General features: G+C 38.2%; 1 protein-coding gene across 15 annotated transcripts in view; it reads left to right on the forward strand.

Annotated features, from left to right (window-relative positions):
• Ppp1r9a (protein phosphatase 1 regulatory subunit 9A) overlaps positions 1 to 15,644 on the forward strand; it is a 280,271-nt gene that overhangs the window by 186,940 nt on the left and 77,687 nt on the right. For 9 of the 15 annotated variants that reach the window (XM_075953724.1, XM_075953728.1, XM_075953731.1 and 6 more), the window contains exon 6: positions 3,850 to 3,985. In XM_075953724.1, the coding sequence (XP_075809839.1) occupies positions 3,850 to 3,985 (136 nt within the window). Of the gene's footprint in view, positions 1 to 3,849; positions 3,986 to 9,145; positions 9,212 to 15,644 lie in introns of all 15 variants that reach the window. The other 6 variants (XM_075953721.1, XM_075953722.1, XM_075953727.1 and 3 more) reach the window with 1 other exon arrangement.

Genomic DNA, 15,644 nt, shown 5'->3' on the forward strand with positions numbered 1-15,644 from the left:
ATGGAAGCAAAAGCATAAACTCTCTCCCAATGCAATACATTTTCTGAATTTCCTTTTGGAGGTAAGACATCCCTAAGGTTTCTAGACTGGTTTAATCCAGCAGTTCCTTTTACAGCCCCATGTTTCTCAGCAGCTCTCATCTGCTCATCAGCAATCAAAAATGCAAAGTCAACAAATACCAGACAGGATCCAGATTCTCTGTGTATTTCCATTCTTCACATGCCTTGTTTTTTTTTTTATGTTACTATACTCTTTAAAGACTTTACTTAATTATCTTTGTTTATGTTTTCCTTTGACTGTCTATACTAACTTTCTTTTCTTTGTTAAGCACCTAGACATGGTTTAAATTCTTTTTCAGTCTGTGCCTGTTTTACTATGCACCTGTAGCCTTCTCTAACTGTGTGAGACTAATATTAAACTCTTAGGGCAGCAGCTAAGCCCTCTGCCATGCCGCCCTGGAAGTTGGCTCAGGTCTATGAGAACCGAGCCTACTGTGAAGAGCTCTTTTACCTTAATTTAACCTGTTTCTATTCATCTACATTTTGACTCAGGGCTTTTTGCCTTCTTTCATTCTGCTTCTTCCTTTTATGGTTGTCTGGCCCCTGTCATCTCCTTTCTTTTTCTTCTACCCAAGCCTAAATTCCTCCTCCTGCTTTCCCTGCCTGGAAGTTCTGCCTATATATCCATCTTTGCTATTGGCCATTCAGCTTTTGATTAGACCAGTCAGGTGCCTTAAACAGGCAAGGTAAAAGGGCAACACATTTAACATCATTAAACAAATAGAGCATGCCTTTACATAATTAAATGCAGCATATCTTTGCACAGTTAAATATTCCTCAACAAAGAGTAATTGATGCCCCCTCAGAGGACTGTAGTTTAGTTCCTAGCATCCACATGATGATTTATAATCATCCATAACTCCAGTTCCACAAGATCTGATGTTCTGACATCTGTGGGCAGCAGGCACATACACGGTACATAGACATATATGGTACATAGACATATATGGAGGAATAGCATTCAAATACATAAATAAATATTTTTTTAAAAATACACATAAAAAGCAAATCTAGGCTTGTCTAAAACAGCCATTCTAGGATATGAGGTTTTTTATTTAATTTCTTTATATGTGTAATATGAGACACAAGTTCTGATAAGCATGTATTTATGAAAACATAAATTCAAATATCAAGTTTAATTTAGTGCACTAACGATGTTAAGTCTCTTATCATAGTGACTGTAATATCTCTCATTAAATCATCCTGTGCATCTTTGGGCAATTTAGAGCAGTCTTTTTATAACAGGAAACAAAGATGTTGTCAATCCTTACAAACACACAAACACATACAGATAAACAGAGGGAAGTGATATGTCAAACTGTGTTTCTAAATTGTGGATACAGTCTTACTTTAAAAAAAATGCTAAGATATCTACAGAACACTCGTAGAAATAGTGATTTAGTTTAGGTAGATTGTAGAACACAAAGCCAATATTTAGAACTCAGTTATAGTTCAACATTCTAAAATTTAAAAAAATATCACATTTACTTCAGAAAGCACAAACTGCTTGGAGATACTTAATTGCTTAAGGCCTGTGATCCGAGAAAGTAAAAAGGAAGAAAAATGTCACGTGTTCATGGACCACCTGAGCTCATACTGTCAGGATGGCTTTTCCAAACAGTTCCAGGTCAAACCCTGGTGTGCTTTCCTGGAGAAAGTGCCAGGCTGATTATAACCTCTATATGCAAATATAGAGAAAAGACACACAGAGGTCAAGAACTTAAAACCTAGTTTCAAAATTAACTATGTAACAATCGTGGGAATGTTGTATTGGTAAAAGTATAAACACATCTGGGTGGCACAGACCGCAAAGTCTAGAAGTTGTCTCACAAATGTAAAATCAACTGATCTGCACAGTGTAATAAAGCAATCCAGTGTTTGCCAAAAACAGTCTTTGTGTGTGTGTTTATTGATTATATTGAGTTATACATTTTTCTGTTCCTCTCCTTTCCTTTCCCCTTCCCTTCTACCCTCTCCCATGGTTCCCATGCTCCCAATTTACTAAAGAGATTTTGTCTTTTTCTACTTCCCATGTAGATTAGATCCATGTGTGTCTCTCTTAAGGTCCTCATTGTTGTCTAGGTTCTCTGGGATTGTAAATTATGTCTAAATTATGTAGACATAATTCTTTGCTTTGTGTCTAAAAGCCACTTATGAATGAGTACATATGATACTTGTCGTTCTTGGTCTGGGTTACCTCACTCAATATGATGTTCTCTAGATACATCCATTTGTCTGCAAATTTCAAGATGTCATTTTTTTCAGCTGTATAGTACTGCATTGTGTAACTATATCACATTTTCCTTATCCATTCTTCGGCAGAGGGGCATTTAGGTTCTTTCCAGGTTCTGGCTATGACAAACAATTCTGCTATGAACATAGTTGAGCACATGTCCTTGTGGCACGATTAAGCATCCTTTAGGTATATACCTGAAAGTGGTATTGCTGGGTCTTGAGGAAGGTTGTTTCTTAATTTTCTGAGAAATCACAGTTTCATTTAAGTGAAACTCCCAGAGATTAGTGTGGGACCAGAGTGAAGAAGTTTTCTAGAAAACAATATAAGGAAATGCTTTGGGTCGATAGACTTTGCCCATATTTTCATTGATATAGTGATCATGGGCCTTTGTGTTTGTTGTTATTATTGAATCAAACATTTAAAATAGGTGTGTGTTACTGAATATGAATTATATTTGACAAAGAAAATCTGGAGGATCCTTTTTATACTTGACTCCCAAAGAGAAATGAGATGATGAACATCCGAGCCTAATTCTAATCCAAGTCTGGCCTGTTGGAAACTGTATGGAAGTGTTTTGGAAAGGAATTAACTAGAAACATCTAAGAACAAATAATTTGATCTTCATTGTCCTTATACAGAAAATGGTGATCTACATGGTTTAATACTGAATAAAACAACATCCTGTAGTCAGGGGATATGTTTAACAATTAAGTTTAGAAAAGACTGAGCATCACATTTAAAATAATGATTCTAAGTGGTGTTTAGAAACCATATACTATAGGCATATTATTTGCATTTTGAAAAGAGAATCAGATGTTAATGTGAAAGAATATGCCATGTTATATAAAACACATAATACTGACAAAGGTTGATCATAAATGATATGACTTAAAGAAAGTTAACGTTTTTCCAGTTTATTTTTTTTAACTTAACATCTTATATGAATTAATATCAACAGATATTTTCCCATTGTTTTTTGATCCACTGTCTTCCTAACATTTTCAAACACACACACACACACACACACACACACACACACACACACACACACTTTACCACCTTTTTCCATAATTTTTTTGTTAAAAACAAATTGCAATAAAACCCTTCTATTTCTTCTTATCAACAAAGTCCTAGAAATTCAGCAAAAGGCAACGTCCCTCAATTAAGCACCTAATGTGGGGCCCGCTACAAAATGCTTTTTTTTCAATGTTATGGGACATGGTTATAGAAATGTTTTGGATCATCAGGTCCAGGTGACTACATCCTGGCTTCCATTTCTTGAGTCATCAAAATGTGTAAAGTACTGCACAGATTGCATCTGTTATGACTTTCCTGAGTGTTCATCCTTCGTGGAATGTCCCTGATTTTTGCCCTTCTTTTTTCTTGCTTAGCTGTGTGTGTGGAAAGTGTTTCCCTGGCTGAGTAAACCGATCGTCTCTTAGCTATCAGCACTAGTGCTTCCTAGTCAAAATAGACTCTGCGCTGGCTTGAGTGTGACCATTCTCCTTAGCTGGCTGACTGTGACTGCGTTACCCTCTCTTAACATTTCCACAGGTTTGTGATTGGGCGAGAAAAACCAGGACAAGTGAGTGAGGTTGCCCAGTTGATAAGCCAGACCCTGGAGCAGGAACGACGCCAGAGGGAACTGCTAGAACGCCACTATGCGCAGTATGATGCGGATGATGATGAGGTAGGGAGCACAGCTGTTTCTTCTCAACTTCTCGCCATGTTGCTCCTGTCTCACAGGCTCTCTATAGTCTCCGAAGGAGGACGTCTTCTACGCCGAGCTGAAATTCAACCGCTTGGAAAAGAAATACCACTTGTATCTGATATTCTCTTATAAGTTGATTCATGGTTCCTAGAACACTATGGAAGCAAATCATTCTTAACTTTTTAACAAACTATTGGAAAAAATTCGTAGAAACAAGCAGAACTTTTATAAATAATGGCTGTCTGTATTGTTGGAATTAGATGGTTTTTCTTTCTGCTTTGTATGTTTTCAATCATTTCCAAATGGTCTAAAATAGTTTGTAATACTTTTTTCCCTTTGGAAGAATCAATAAAACATTTAAACGAACACACACACATACACAAGCATAGACAGAAAAGCAAGGGAGATGGCTGAGGATTTCCAGAGGCTCCCCCCTCACCCCAGGAAGAGAAAGTTTTTTGGATGTGCTCGCAGGGATCTGTGCTAACATAATGCAGAGCAGAGCATTTCCCCTCGTGTATGTCCCATGGCACAGGTACATATTGGAATGATCTTACATCCTGAGCTCTGTGGAAGATCAAGTCAATGAGTCAACACTAACCCCCCAGTGAACACAGCTCTCCGGAACCCTTGTGTGCTGTAATGAGACACAGACGCTGCGCTGTTTCTAATGTCAATTCCAAGTGCACACTGATAGGCTGGGACAGCACACTTTATTACAAACACATTCAAACGTACATATGTTTCATATTGGCATGTCAAAAGATTCATCAGTAATTTAGTTGTAGTATTTCATACTTCATACACGTGTAAATGCTCCGAAAAAATAAATATTCTTTATGTCAGCTGATACAGCACAGGGAGATTTCATACCTTCAACTTCTGCGCACCTGAATATATTATTTATCCAGACTGTGTTTTTGCTTTTATCTATGACACAGAAAGAGATTAATGAGTGGGCATTCAGATCTTTTTCATGTATATTTAATTTAGCAGGCTTTAATCCAAATATATATTAAATTTTCATGCGTTTGCGGTATAATGAGGACATAGTCTCCATTTGTTATGTTAACAAATTGCAGGTCACATATCAATTAACATTTTATTTTGTTCTATTTTTATTTGTTTCTTGAGACAGGTTGTCCTTGTGTGAAACCCTGCCCAGGCTGTCCTTGAACTCATAGCAGCTCTTTCCCTCAGCTTCCCTGCTTTTGGATTACAAGTGTGAGCCACCATACTTGGCATCGTTCAACTTTGGACAAAGAATAATACAGCAGAGAGATTATCCATGACTGAAATAGTCTTTTAGAATTATTTTCTCCGTTTCATTTTGTACTTACGGAGAATATTTGGCCGGAATTTCCTTGTACTGGAATACTAAGTCAAAAATACATTATCTGAAAATTTGAAACTAAACAGATGTCCTCAAATATTTGGCCTAGTTTTCAATTCCCTACCCTAGTGTTTGCTGTTTTACTAGAAGCATCTGGGCCTACTGTAGGATTATAGAACCATTTTCTTCAGGTGTGGAGTTTCACTTCTCTACTCGGATAGAGTTTTGTATTTGATGGTCTGGGTAGTAGAGAAACATCAAGTGTTGGGGGAAAAAAGAGGCCCCGCTAAGACTGTGTGCCACTGTATTGCTGGCTATAAAGTACAAACGTTAGGCTACATCAGAACGGCTGCTGGCTCATGGTCCACACTTAGAAAGTAAGCACTCAGTCTGGACCAGGATGTGGGAGCCTGCTGGTAATGCCTGCCCTGAGGAAGCCGAGGAAAGAGGACAGAAGAGCTTGAGTCCAAGGTCTGTCTGATATGGTGTTGATTTTGTTTTGTTTCTCTGTGTTTAACTAAAGAGAATAGGTTTACAAGTAAGGGGGGTTGCTAAAGTAATCTAGCCTCTGTAAACCTCCTCTAAAGTTCCCTATCTCATAATCATGTTTCTTCCAGTTACTTTGAGGAATTGACTGATCACAATCAGCCAACCTAAAGTTTCAACATAAGCTTCTAAAGTCTCTCTTTCTCCCCCCTGCCCCTGTGTGTATGTGTGTGTGTGTGTGTGTGTGTGTGAGAGAGAGAGAGAGAGAGAGAGAGAGAGAGAGAGAGAGAGAGAGAGAGAGAGAGAGAAATAGGGAAAGAGGAGAAAAGGAAGGAAGGAAGAGAGAAGAGAAATAGAAAGAGGTAGATGGAAAGGGATTTTTCTCTAAATTCATAGTTTGAATAAATGAAAGAATTATTTATTTGTTTATTTAAGAAAAGCAAAGAGAGTTCTTTGCTAGTTGAACATGTGTTTTTAGGCGGAGATGAGTGAGTGAAACTGGGATGATAAACTTTTCTGGGATTCGATCTCATCAAGCCTTTGAAGCACTATAGAGAGAGGGATTCCCCTGCAGCTCCAATAACCAGGGTGTTTTTCCAGCTGTCTGACTAGCTGTTGGCAGTCTCAGATTGGTGCTCTCTCCCTGGCCCCAGAGCCCAATGCGCTGTGCAGGTTTTAGGTGGAGCACACAGAACACCCTTCATGGCTCTCTCTCTATTCAGACCAAGAATAACTGGACAACAAAAGGTGTGAAAATGGTTCTTGTTTTGAGTTGTGGTGTTTCTTGTCGTTCCTCAGGTCTGTGAGCCTTTGTTCTGTGTGACTATTAATAGGGACAGTGCAAACTTGGCTACCCGCTTTACTGTAGTCAGCCGTGGGTACGTATCATCCGATAGAGTCTAAAGAGAAGATCAGCTGATAGAGACATGTTTTACAAAAAGGACTGAGTTAAATGTTCTCTTCCTTTACACATTGTAACAGTTGAAATCTGGAGCTCACGACGGTGTTAATGCAGGTAACATTGACCTTCTTTAGTCGGACTTGCCTTGTGCTCTTTGCCCATGTCCCCCTTTCCTAGATGTTCCACAGTGCCTTCTCACAGAAGGAACAAGGAAAACAGCCATTAGTCTTCTGTTCACAGCAGAGATGGAAGTTGTATAAACATTGAAATTTACTCCACTGTTAGAACTTCCAATAGTGGCACTTGATTCAAATTTTTAATTAATGCTACCAAATGTTAAGTTGGGGGATCAGGGTTTTATCTCTGTTTTCTGTTTTCTCTCTTCCACTGTTAATGAAAAGTAAAATGACTAAGATGTGAGTAAAATGAGAAGGGCCAATATTGGATATCCAGTGGTTAGACGGGCCTTGAATAATTGATTTAATTTCATATATAATTGACCAGTTTATTGATTTGCGTATCTTTGTTAGGACAGGCCTGCCTGAACATGTACAGTCAGTCACAGGGCTTTTCACTTTTCTTATAATTCACAGAATCATCTTGTAATTTCAAATTTAGAATCATTTTATTTGCTAATATCTCCTGTGACCTTGCCTGAGCACAGCCAGGAAACCCTCTGATTACACAGAGCACCAAGTTGAACTAGCCACTTTCCAAGCGAGGGCGGAGATGAGTGTTGCCCACAGAAGGGTGCAAGGCTTCTGTTTTGGTCAAATTATGCAGGGTTCATTTTAACTCGGAGCACTTCACATTGACAGGTTGCTTGAGTTGTCTGTACAGGAAACATCTGGATGCAGAATAGTTCCTGCAGTTGTTAAAGGACACTGGCCCTTTGTGTAGGGAGATTGTTGTGCATGAGATTTCTGTTCATCTGCGGTAACGCTTTAGGAAATTGTAAGTCATGCTCTAGTAGAATTGGAAATGTATAGATAATCCTCCAACTATTTAAATTTCTGCTGCTTCTGCTTTGCTCCAAATATTTGAACTAGAAGAGTTTCCAATAAGCAAACAGCCAATTCTGTTTGAATTTGCATTCCTGTTTCTGTGCGCTCTGCTAACCATTCTAATTTGGAAAAGCACAAGGGGCCCTGCCTGGAGGCCGAAGACTAGGAGGGGATCCCTCAAAGAGCAGGAGATGGAAATCTGAAGGCTGCAATGAGTGACCGCATGTCTGCTTTTAGGAGAACTGATAATCTCACTGGGATTGTTTGTTTCCTCCCTCCCTTCCCTCCCCTTCCCTTTCCTTCCCTTCTCTTCCCTCCCTTCCCCTCCCCTTCCCTCCCCTCTCTTCCCCTTCCCTTCCCTTTCCTTCCCTTTATTTGTTTCTCCCTTTTCTTTCTTTCCAATTTGAAAGGTAACCATGGAGGATTTAATAAAACCCTCAGTTAACACCATGCCATGAAACACTGAGTCTATGGTAAAATTTTCAAGTAGAATTTAACATTTAATCTCCCATTATAATCTATAACTGTCGATGTTCACCCGACAGTGGCTAGGTGATACCGCTCTGTTATTTACTTTATGGAGTGTATTTGTATTTTCGCTGTATTTCTACATAAGAACAGTATGCAGTTTGAAGTGCTGTGAGCTCAGGCTGGAAACAATATTAACTGCACTTGCATCTCTGGTTCAGAAAATAGGTATGGCCACACTAAGTTAAAAGGAGTCAACTTACACACTTTTTATGATTATTTTAGTTCCCTAAAGGTCCTTTGATAATGGAGTGTTTGTCACATTGTAAAGCATATATCACAAATGACATTTCAACCCCTCTCTAGGCAACATGATTCATCAGCAGCAGAAAACAGCTCTGTCTTAAAATACAACTTGTTCTTTTCTTTCATTATTTGTTTTTGTTGCTAGAATTCCATATCATTTTAATAATATTGTGACACTTGTCTTCTTAGGACCTTTTCATGGATGGTATGAAATACCCACAGGAATATTTGTTTTTATTGCTTCTGTTAGCATGTAACAATTGGAAGCAAAAGTTTAATGGAAACTGTGGTTGCATAAGTATTAAAAATGGTTTACAAAAGTAATTTTTTTGTGGGGAAAACATTGTAGGGCTAATACTGAGTTTGACTCGGGCCGTTTGCTGTTCCTCGTTAGAAACAGCTTGTTGTAGGTGAGGGAGAGATAGCAATGTTTGCTGCTCGCCTTTTAACACTGTGCATATGCCAATGCAGAGAGACGCCACCCTGTGTCTGCGACCTAGGGAACTGGGTGAGGAGGTGCAGCAGTCTCTTCTCGGTACTGGACAGTGTGTGGTCCAGCCAACACCTGAACCTTGATGTTTTTCTATCCTGCTGTTGGGCTTGGGGGGAGCCTTCTTTAATTGTTTCTGTCAACTTTTTAGAGCACTGTGGCTGACTTGCAAGGAATGTCTGGCAACTGCAATAACAATAACAACCGTTTCCTTAAGGTTTGTGTTTTGGCAGAAAAATCTGCTTATCTGTACGCTCTTGCTTGGTGTGTGAAATTAAATATTCTACAAGTCTTATTAACTTCCTATTCCCTGAAAAGCATTTTTGGAGCTGTGCGTTTTGTGTATTGAATAATAATCTGAAACTCATGGTTAGAAAAATAGAGTGTGCATTTTATGTACAAGTCTGTAAGATGGACTCACTTCCTCTTAACCACGGGTATATTTAACCCCTAATCCTTTAAATGTTTTGTGATTCAAAAAAAAGAGGGGAAACTTTACAAAGAAACTCAGTATTAGACTGTGTTTATGTTTTACAGTCTACATAACAATTTATTTTCTGCTTAAATCTGTTTTTGTTTTAGAAAAGAATCTTCTGATATTAACTAATTTCTTAAGTTTTCCACTATATGTTTGGATGAACATACAGAATAGACAGACAAAAATAGGTAATGAACTTTAATTAGTCATAAAAATAGTGGCGCATCCAACAGACTTGTGTGTGGTTAATAGGGTCCTGATGAGAGGGGTCGGACAGCACAGAGCTCAATCCTAATGGTGGCCCAGAGGCTGTGGTTCTTAAACTATATGGTTTGGTTTGTAAATCTGAGATTTTTACTGATCTCCATCATTGGAACACACAATCATGAGATTCTTAGAAAACATGCTTTTGAAGACTGTACCTTTTCTTGAACATCCTCCTGTACCCCACTCTGAATTTCAAGAATATTCTTTGTGTATAATGCTGATCACAGATAGTGAAAAGTCAGAGGCATGGAGAGTAAGAGTTAGGGCAGGAATCTTTGCCTCTGCATGGTCTTCCTTTCGTACCTCATTTCTTTATAAACCTGTGTGGTTTATAAGAATTATAATGGAAATGATTTAATTATATTTTTCCTGTCCCTTTCTTTCTGGCTGCCACAGTATAACATTAGTCATTTCTGTGCTAGATCCTAAAGCAACAGAAAACTTACTTGTCAGATCCTTCTAGCCCAACATATTTATCTGAAAGCATAGACTTTGTCTGCCCGGTTGTGTTTGTGAGTGATTCTGTATCACTCTGAAAACCACAGAGCCTGAATTCAAAAGAGGTGGCATGTGGACTAATATAGATGATATTATCCAACTTTGAAAATATTTTATTTTCAAAAAAAAAAAAGGTTTTCAAAGTTGAATGTAATTTTAACCAAAAGACTTGAGAAGTGCTGAATCACAGAAGGAAAGCCACTTGCCTTCCAGCAAGTGGTCATTGTGCAGTGGGAGGCTTGTTCTCTTGTCTACCTGGACTGGCATTCACTGCAGAGATTCTTGGTTGTCTTGCATGTCTACATCATCTTCTTTGCCTTTCAGTGCTCTGTTTGAGCTTCGTCTATTCACCAAGCCCTCTGGGGTTCTCTCAGAAGCTAAACTCAGAGTCTTCTTCTTCTGTTTTTAATGAGCCAATAGCACCATGGGCATCCCAACATTTTTTTGCTCATAAATATCTTCCATTAGCTTATTGTCTCGTCAGTCACAATTATCAATGGTTAGTTGATTTCTACTTCTCACAGGAATGACTGCATCACTGGGAAAAGTAGACAAAACCAAGAAATTGAACAGAATTGAATCATATCAAGAAAGTAAAAATAAATTTGGAAAATAACTCTCATTTGCATTTTCCTGATGGCTTAGGATGTTGTACACTTTTAAAAATATTTATCACTAACTTCTAAAAATATTTCTCATCTCTGGGCATGGTGGGACAGGCCTTAATCCCAACAATTGGGAAGAAGAGGCAGGTGAATCTCTGAGCTCAAGGCCAGCCTGGTGTACAGGGAAAGTTCCAGGACAACCAAGGCTACACAGTGAAATCCTCTCTTGAAAAGAAAAAGAAAATAAGCAAAAAAAAAAAAAAAAAAAAAAAAAAAAAAAAAAAAAAACTCTTACCTGTTGGTATTTCTCCTTTTGAGAACTCTTTGTTCAGTTCCATAGCCCATTTTTTAAGTTTGATTTATTATTTTCTTCATGTTTAGTTTTTTTTAATTCTTCATATATTCTAGACATTTATTTTCTGTCAGTTTTGTCCCATTCTGTAGGTGCCTCTTCAGTTAACAACTTCTTCTGTGGTACAGAGATGGTTTTAGTTTCATGAAGTCCCAATTATTGGTATTTTGTCCCATTTCTTGCTTCCTTACCTGAATCCATACATTGCTTTTGGTTGAATGAATATATTTTACAGTATTAATTTTACCAATCCATGAACATAGGGGTTCTTTCTGTCTTTTAAGGTCTTCTTCAATTTCTTCCATCAATATTTGAAAGTATTCATATTAGGCACTTTATATTCTTGGCTGGGTTTATCCCAAGGTATTCTTTCTTTCTTTTTGAGGCTAATGTGAATGGGATTATTTCCTTGGTTCTTTTTCCAGTGTGCGATTTTGGTGCGTAGGAAGGTAACTGCTGATTAGAGCACAATGCTTTGTAATCTTCCACTTTGTCAAGAAAGAACATCAGCTCTAGGAATTTCCTGGTGGAATCTTTACAGTTCCTTATATGTAGAGTCACATTATCTGCAAATAGGGTTACTTTGTCTTCCTTTCCTGTTTGTGCCCCCTTTTCTTCCTTGCCTGATTTTTTTTTTTTAACTCAGGCTCTATTTTAAATGAGAGTGATGGGAGTGGATGCCCTTGTTCTGTTCCTGATGGATGTCTCAAGTGTTCCTCCATTGACGTGATGGTGGCTGTGGTTTGTCATATACAGCCTTCTTTAAGTTGAGGTGTCTTTTCTCCATCTCTAGTCTTTTCAGGACTTTTATAATGAAAGGATGTTAGCCCTCTGAGGAGCTGTTGGCTGTAGTTGATGGCTTCTGGCAAAGAGGATTTCCCTGCCCCTCGAGTGTGTTTCCCGGTAGGTCACCCATTTCTCAGTGGCAGCAGTAATTGACCAGTGAGTTACTGTTTTAAAAAGGAGAAGACATGTAGTTTGGAGGGGACATGTGGGTGCTGCTTCTGGAGAGGTTGGAGGGAGACTGTAGGGGTGCATACGATCTTATAGTATACACATATATGGACTTCTCAAAGAATACATTTAACATATAACTTAGCTTTAAAATGAAAAGAATGGAAAGTAGAGTTACTTGTCATGGACAATATGAGAGCAAAAAAGAATTGCATAGGAAGCAGGAGGAGAGTCAGCGTCATGCAGAGTGAGGCTGGAGAGGGATGCAGTGACGGGGCTGGAAGCACAAACATACCCTTGCTGCACGGGGACTAGGCACCACCAGCTTTTCCCTCCGTCACATGAGAACAGGACTTTTTACTTGCATGCTTGCAGTAGAAACACAGTAGTCAAAATAACCTGAATGATGTCAAGATCTGTACTACATGAATGCCCTTCTTCTACTTAGAAATGTGTTAATTTAGAAATAATCTTCGGTCATACAAGTGAATTTTCACAAGCAATAAAGAGTGGATGCCCATTAGGGCATTATAAACATTATATATGTGCGGGCCTCTACCTGGCAGCTCTTTGCCTGCCTCCACAAGTGCTCCAGGCCTTGGAAATTGATATCGAAGCTACAACTCTGAGTTCTAGAGTCCCTAATTCAAAAGGGATTTAAATGGCTATTTTACACAGATAAGACTGACATAAAAGAGGAATACATAGATCTTAGATGTATAATTTAATACTCTTATTATGGTACCATTTTGAAATCAACTTCAATGAGGAACAATTTGAGTATGATAAAATACACCAGTTTTAAGGTATTAAAAAGCTAGCAGTTTGATAAGAAAGCGTTATCTCCCCACCACATTGTAGGACATGTCTCTTGCCCCAAACGGTTACCTTGCAGTTACTCTCAACCAGAAGCACCCTCCAGTTTTCTTGCTCATACTAGAGGATAATCTGGCCAGTACTAGAATATCATTTGAATCAAATAAATCTAAAGTGTAAAGTGTTTGTTTATATCTGGCTTATTCCATCCACCCTACCATCACATTTGCCCTTAATGCATAGTTATTCTAATGATACTATGGTTGGTATCAGCTGGAGTTATTGTGGACAAAATGCCATCCATACAATAAGTTAAATGGCTAATCGGAGAACTTCATCATTCAGCTGGAATACCATGGGCGACTCTGTAGATGGAAATAAATCTACCCTGTGGAAAATCAGTGATAGAGCTTATTTCTAAGTAGCAAAGAAGAAAATATCTTATGTGAGAAATTATCACCAAAGCAGTTTAAATATGTGCTGAATTTCACAAGAAGTAGAAGCACATCATTTCTTGGGTGTGTTCACTTCAATTAAAGCCTAAAGGTTGTATTTTGCGAAATAAGAATTTACAGTTTCAAAGTATAAACTACAAGGGAAAGAAAACACTATGAGTAACAAACAGCTGCAGAGGAGGAGAGAAAGGAAGGTGGGAAGGGGTGTGGACATATAAGGAAGTAGGGAGAAAAAAGAAATGCAAGAAAGATGAGGTAAATCATTACCAGGTATAGCAAATGCCCCAGAAGTTCTGTCTTCAGACGTAGAATAACAGTCACATGGCTTGGGCGTCAGAAATGTGATAAAATCTGGAGAGTGTGAGATGCTGAACTAGTTAGTTACAACCTTGGTCACAAAACCTAATGATGAGAAATAAAACTTAAAATTAAATTAAAATTATGCAAAATCCACTTAAGCAGAATGTCATCAAACCATATCTGACAATATACATCAAAGTTTGCACATCCTGATTGGGTGTAGCCAGGAATGTGTGTAGTTTAACAGTTCAAAATCGACCTCTTTAGAATACCTGACAGTGTGCTAGAAAGCAAGAAGAGAAGAAATAAATTGGCAAAGAAGTAAAACCGGTACCAGTCCCAGATAATGAGACTGTCTAGTTAGAAACTTGAAAAACCACCTATTTTTACAATAATGCAAGGTTTTACTACATTTTCTGAATATGGGCTATTAAAATATAGCATGTATTTGAATGTTTACAAATAAGGAGAAAATTGTAAAATTTAAACATCACATTACTAGATATCAAGAAATAAAGGGTATGGAAGGTCCTCAAAGGGACAATCAATTTTTATTGAAATATGTTAAATCAAGTGTATATAACTCAAAGAAATTTTATCTGTAGATTGAAAGACGGAGCTACGTTGAGTCCGTTTTCTACAGATTGGTGTGGGTTCTAGTGAAACCCTAAAGCTGTTTTCAGTGGCTTTTGTAAGCAGTTGTTAAAATGCATATGAAAGAAGAATGCAGCAAGACAGCCCTATCAATGCCTTAAACAATTGTTATTTTTAGATTGTTGTCATTTAGACAGCAGAGCCAATGGGCAGGCAGATTAGTGAGAAATCGAGATGCAGCTATTAGCATAGATCGTCTGTACGAGCTGAGAAAAAGATCGACAGAAGCACATCAATAAATGGGAGAAAGAAAAGAAGTTGAACTCCCATTTCATTCCATACATTCCATTGCGGATGGATTGGCCAATCAAATACGAGAAGACAAGGGAGGGTGTCGATCTGTCTTTAGTTTGAAAAAGGGAAGTTCCATAAAGGAAAGGATTGAAAAGGGGGTAATATTATAATTAGGAACTTACATTTATCGAATGAACACTTTAAAGGAAGTGTAATGGAAGGTCAGGAACTAAAAGAAAGTATGGAAAATAGTAATTGACTCAGTAGTAAGAGCCCACCTGTGGGGCCCTGGCTTGAGCAGACACGCCACAAAAGAAGCCCTGGTGGCAGATGATAACCAACGCTGTTGCTGGCAGCCAGGAAGTGGAAATTGAAAACCAAAGTGAATACCATCTGAGACCTGTGGAACTGAAATAAGTTGGATATTTTAAGTTCAAGGAATATGAGAGGTAATGGGAACTCTTGTTCTGTGCACAGAGGAAAATTTGTTGACTCAGTCACTTTGGAAAGACATTGTTACTGTCAAACAAAATTTATCCCAAATTTCTTTCTTTTGTTCAACATGTTAGTAAAATAAAAATGTCAAACACGTAATTCATAATTTATGTAGCACAGTCTTGTAGCAGGAAAATAGAAGGCGTCCGATACCTCTGTTAACGTGAGCATGCATAAATATACTGTGGCCTATTCATCCAGTTTAGCAATGTGTGAGCGTCGTATCAGCAACTCGCAACTAATGCAGTCTGAATTGTCCTACTGGGTACAGAGGCACGGAAAAATACAGTGTGATTCCAATTATTATAAAGATCTGACAAAATAATGATATGTTGCTTAAACAAAAATGTAGTAAAACTAAAAGCAAACAATGACAAGTATGATAATAGTCTAACAAAATTCTGCACTGGGGCTGGTAACTCATGGGAGTCAAGGACGCTCACCCACAGGCATAGACATTCCGCTCCTCTTGAATTAAGGGTTAGCTCAGTAACTGCGGTTATGTCACTATTCATTGTCCATATATTGTCAACTTGGACTTA

This window comes from Microtus pennsylvanicus, chromosome 19, assembly GCF_037038515.1.
Source record: "Microtus pennsylvanicus isolate mMicPen1 chromosome 19, mMicPen1.hap1, whole genome shotgun sequence".
Lineage (NCBI taxonomy): Eukaryota > Metazoa > Chordata > Mammalia > Rodentia > Cricetidae > Microtus > Microtus pennsylvanicus.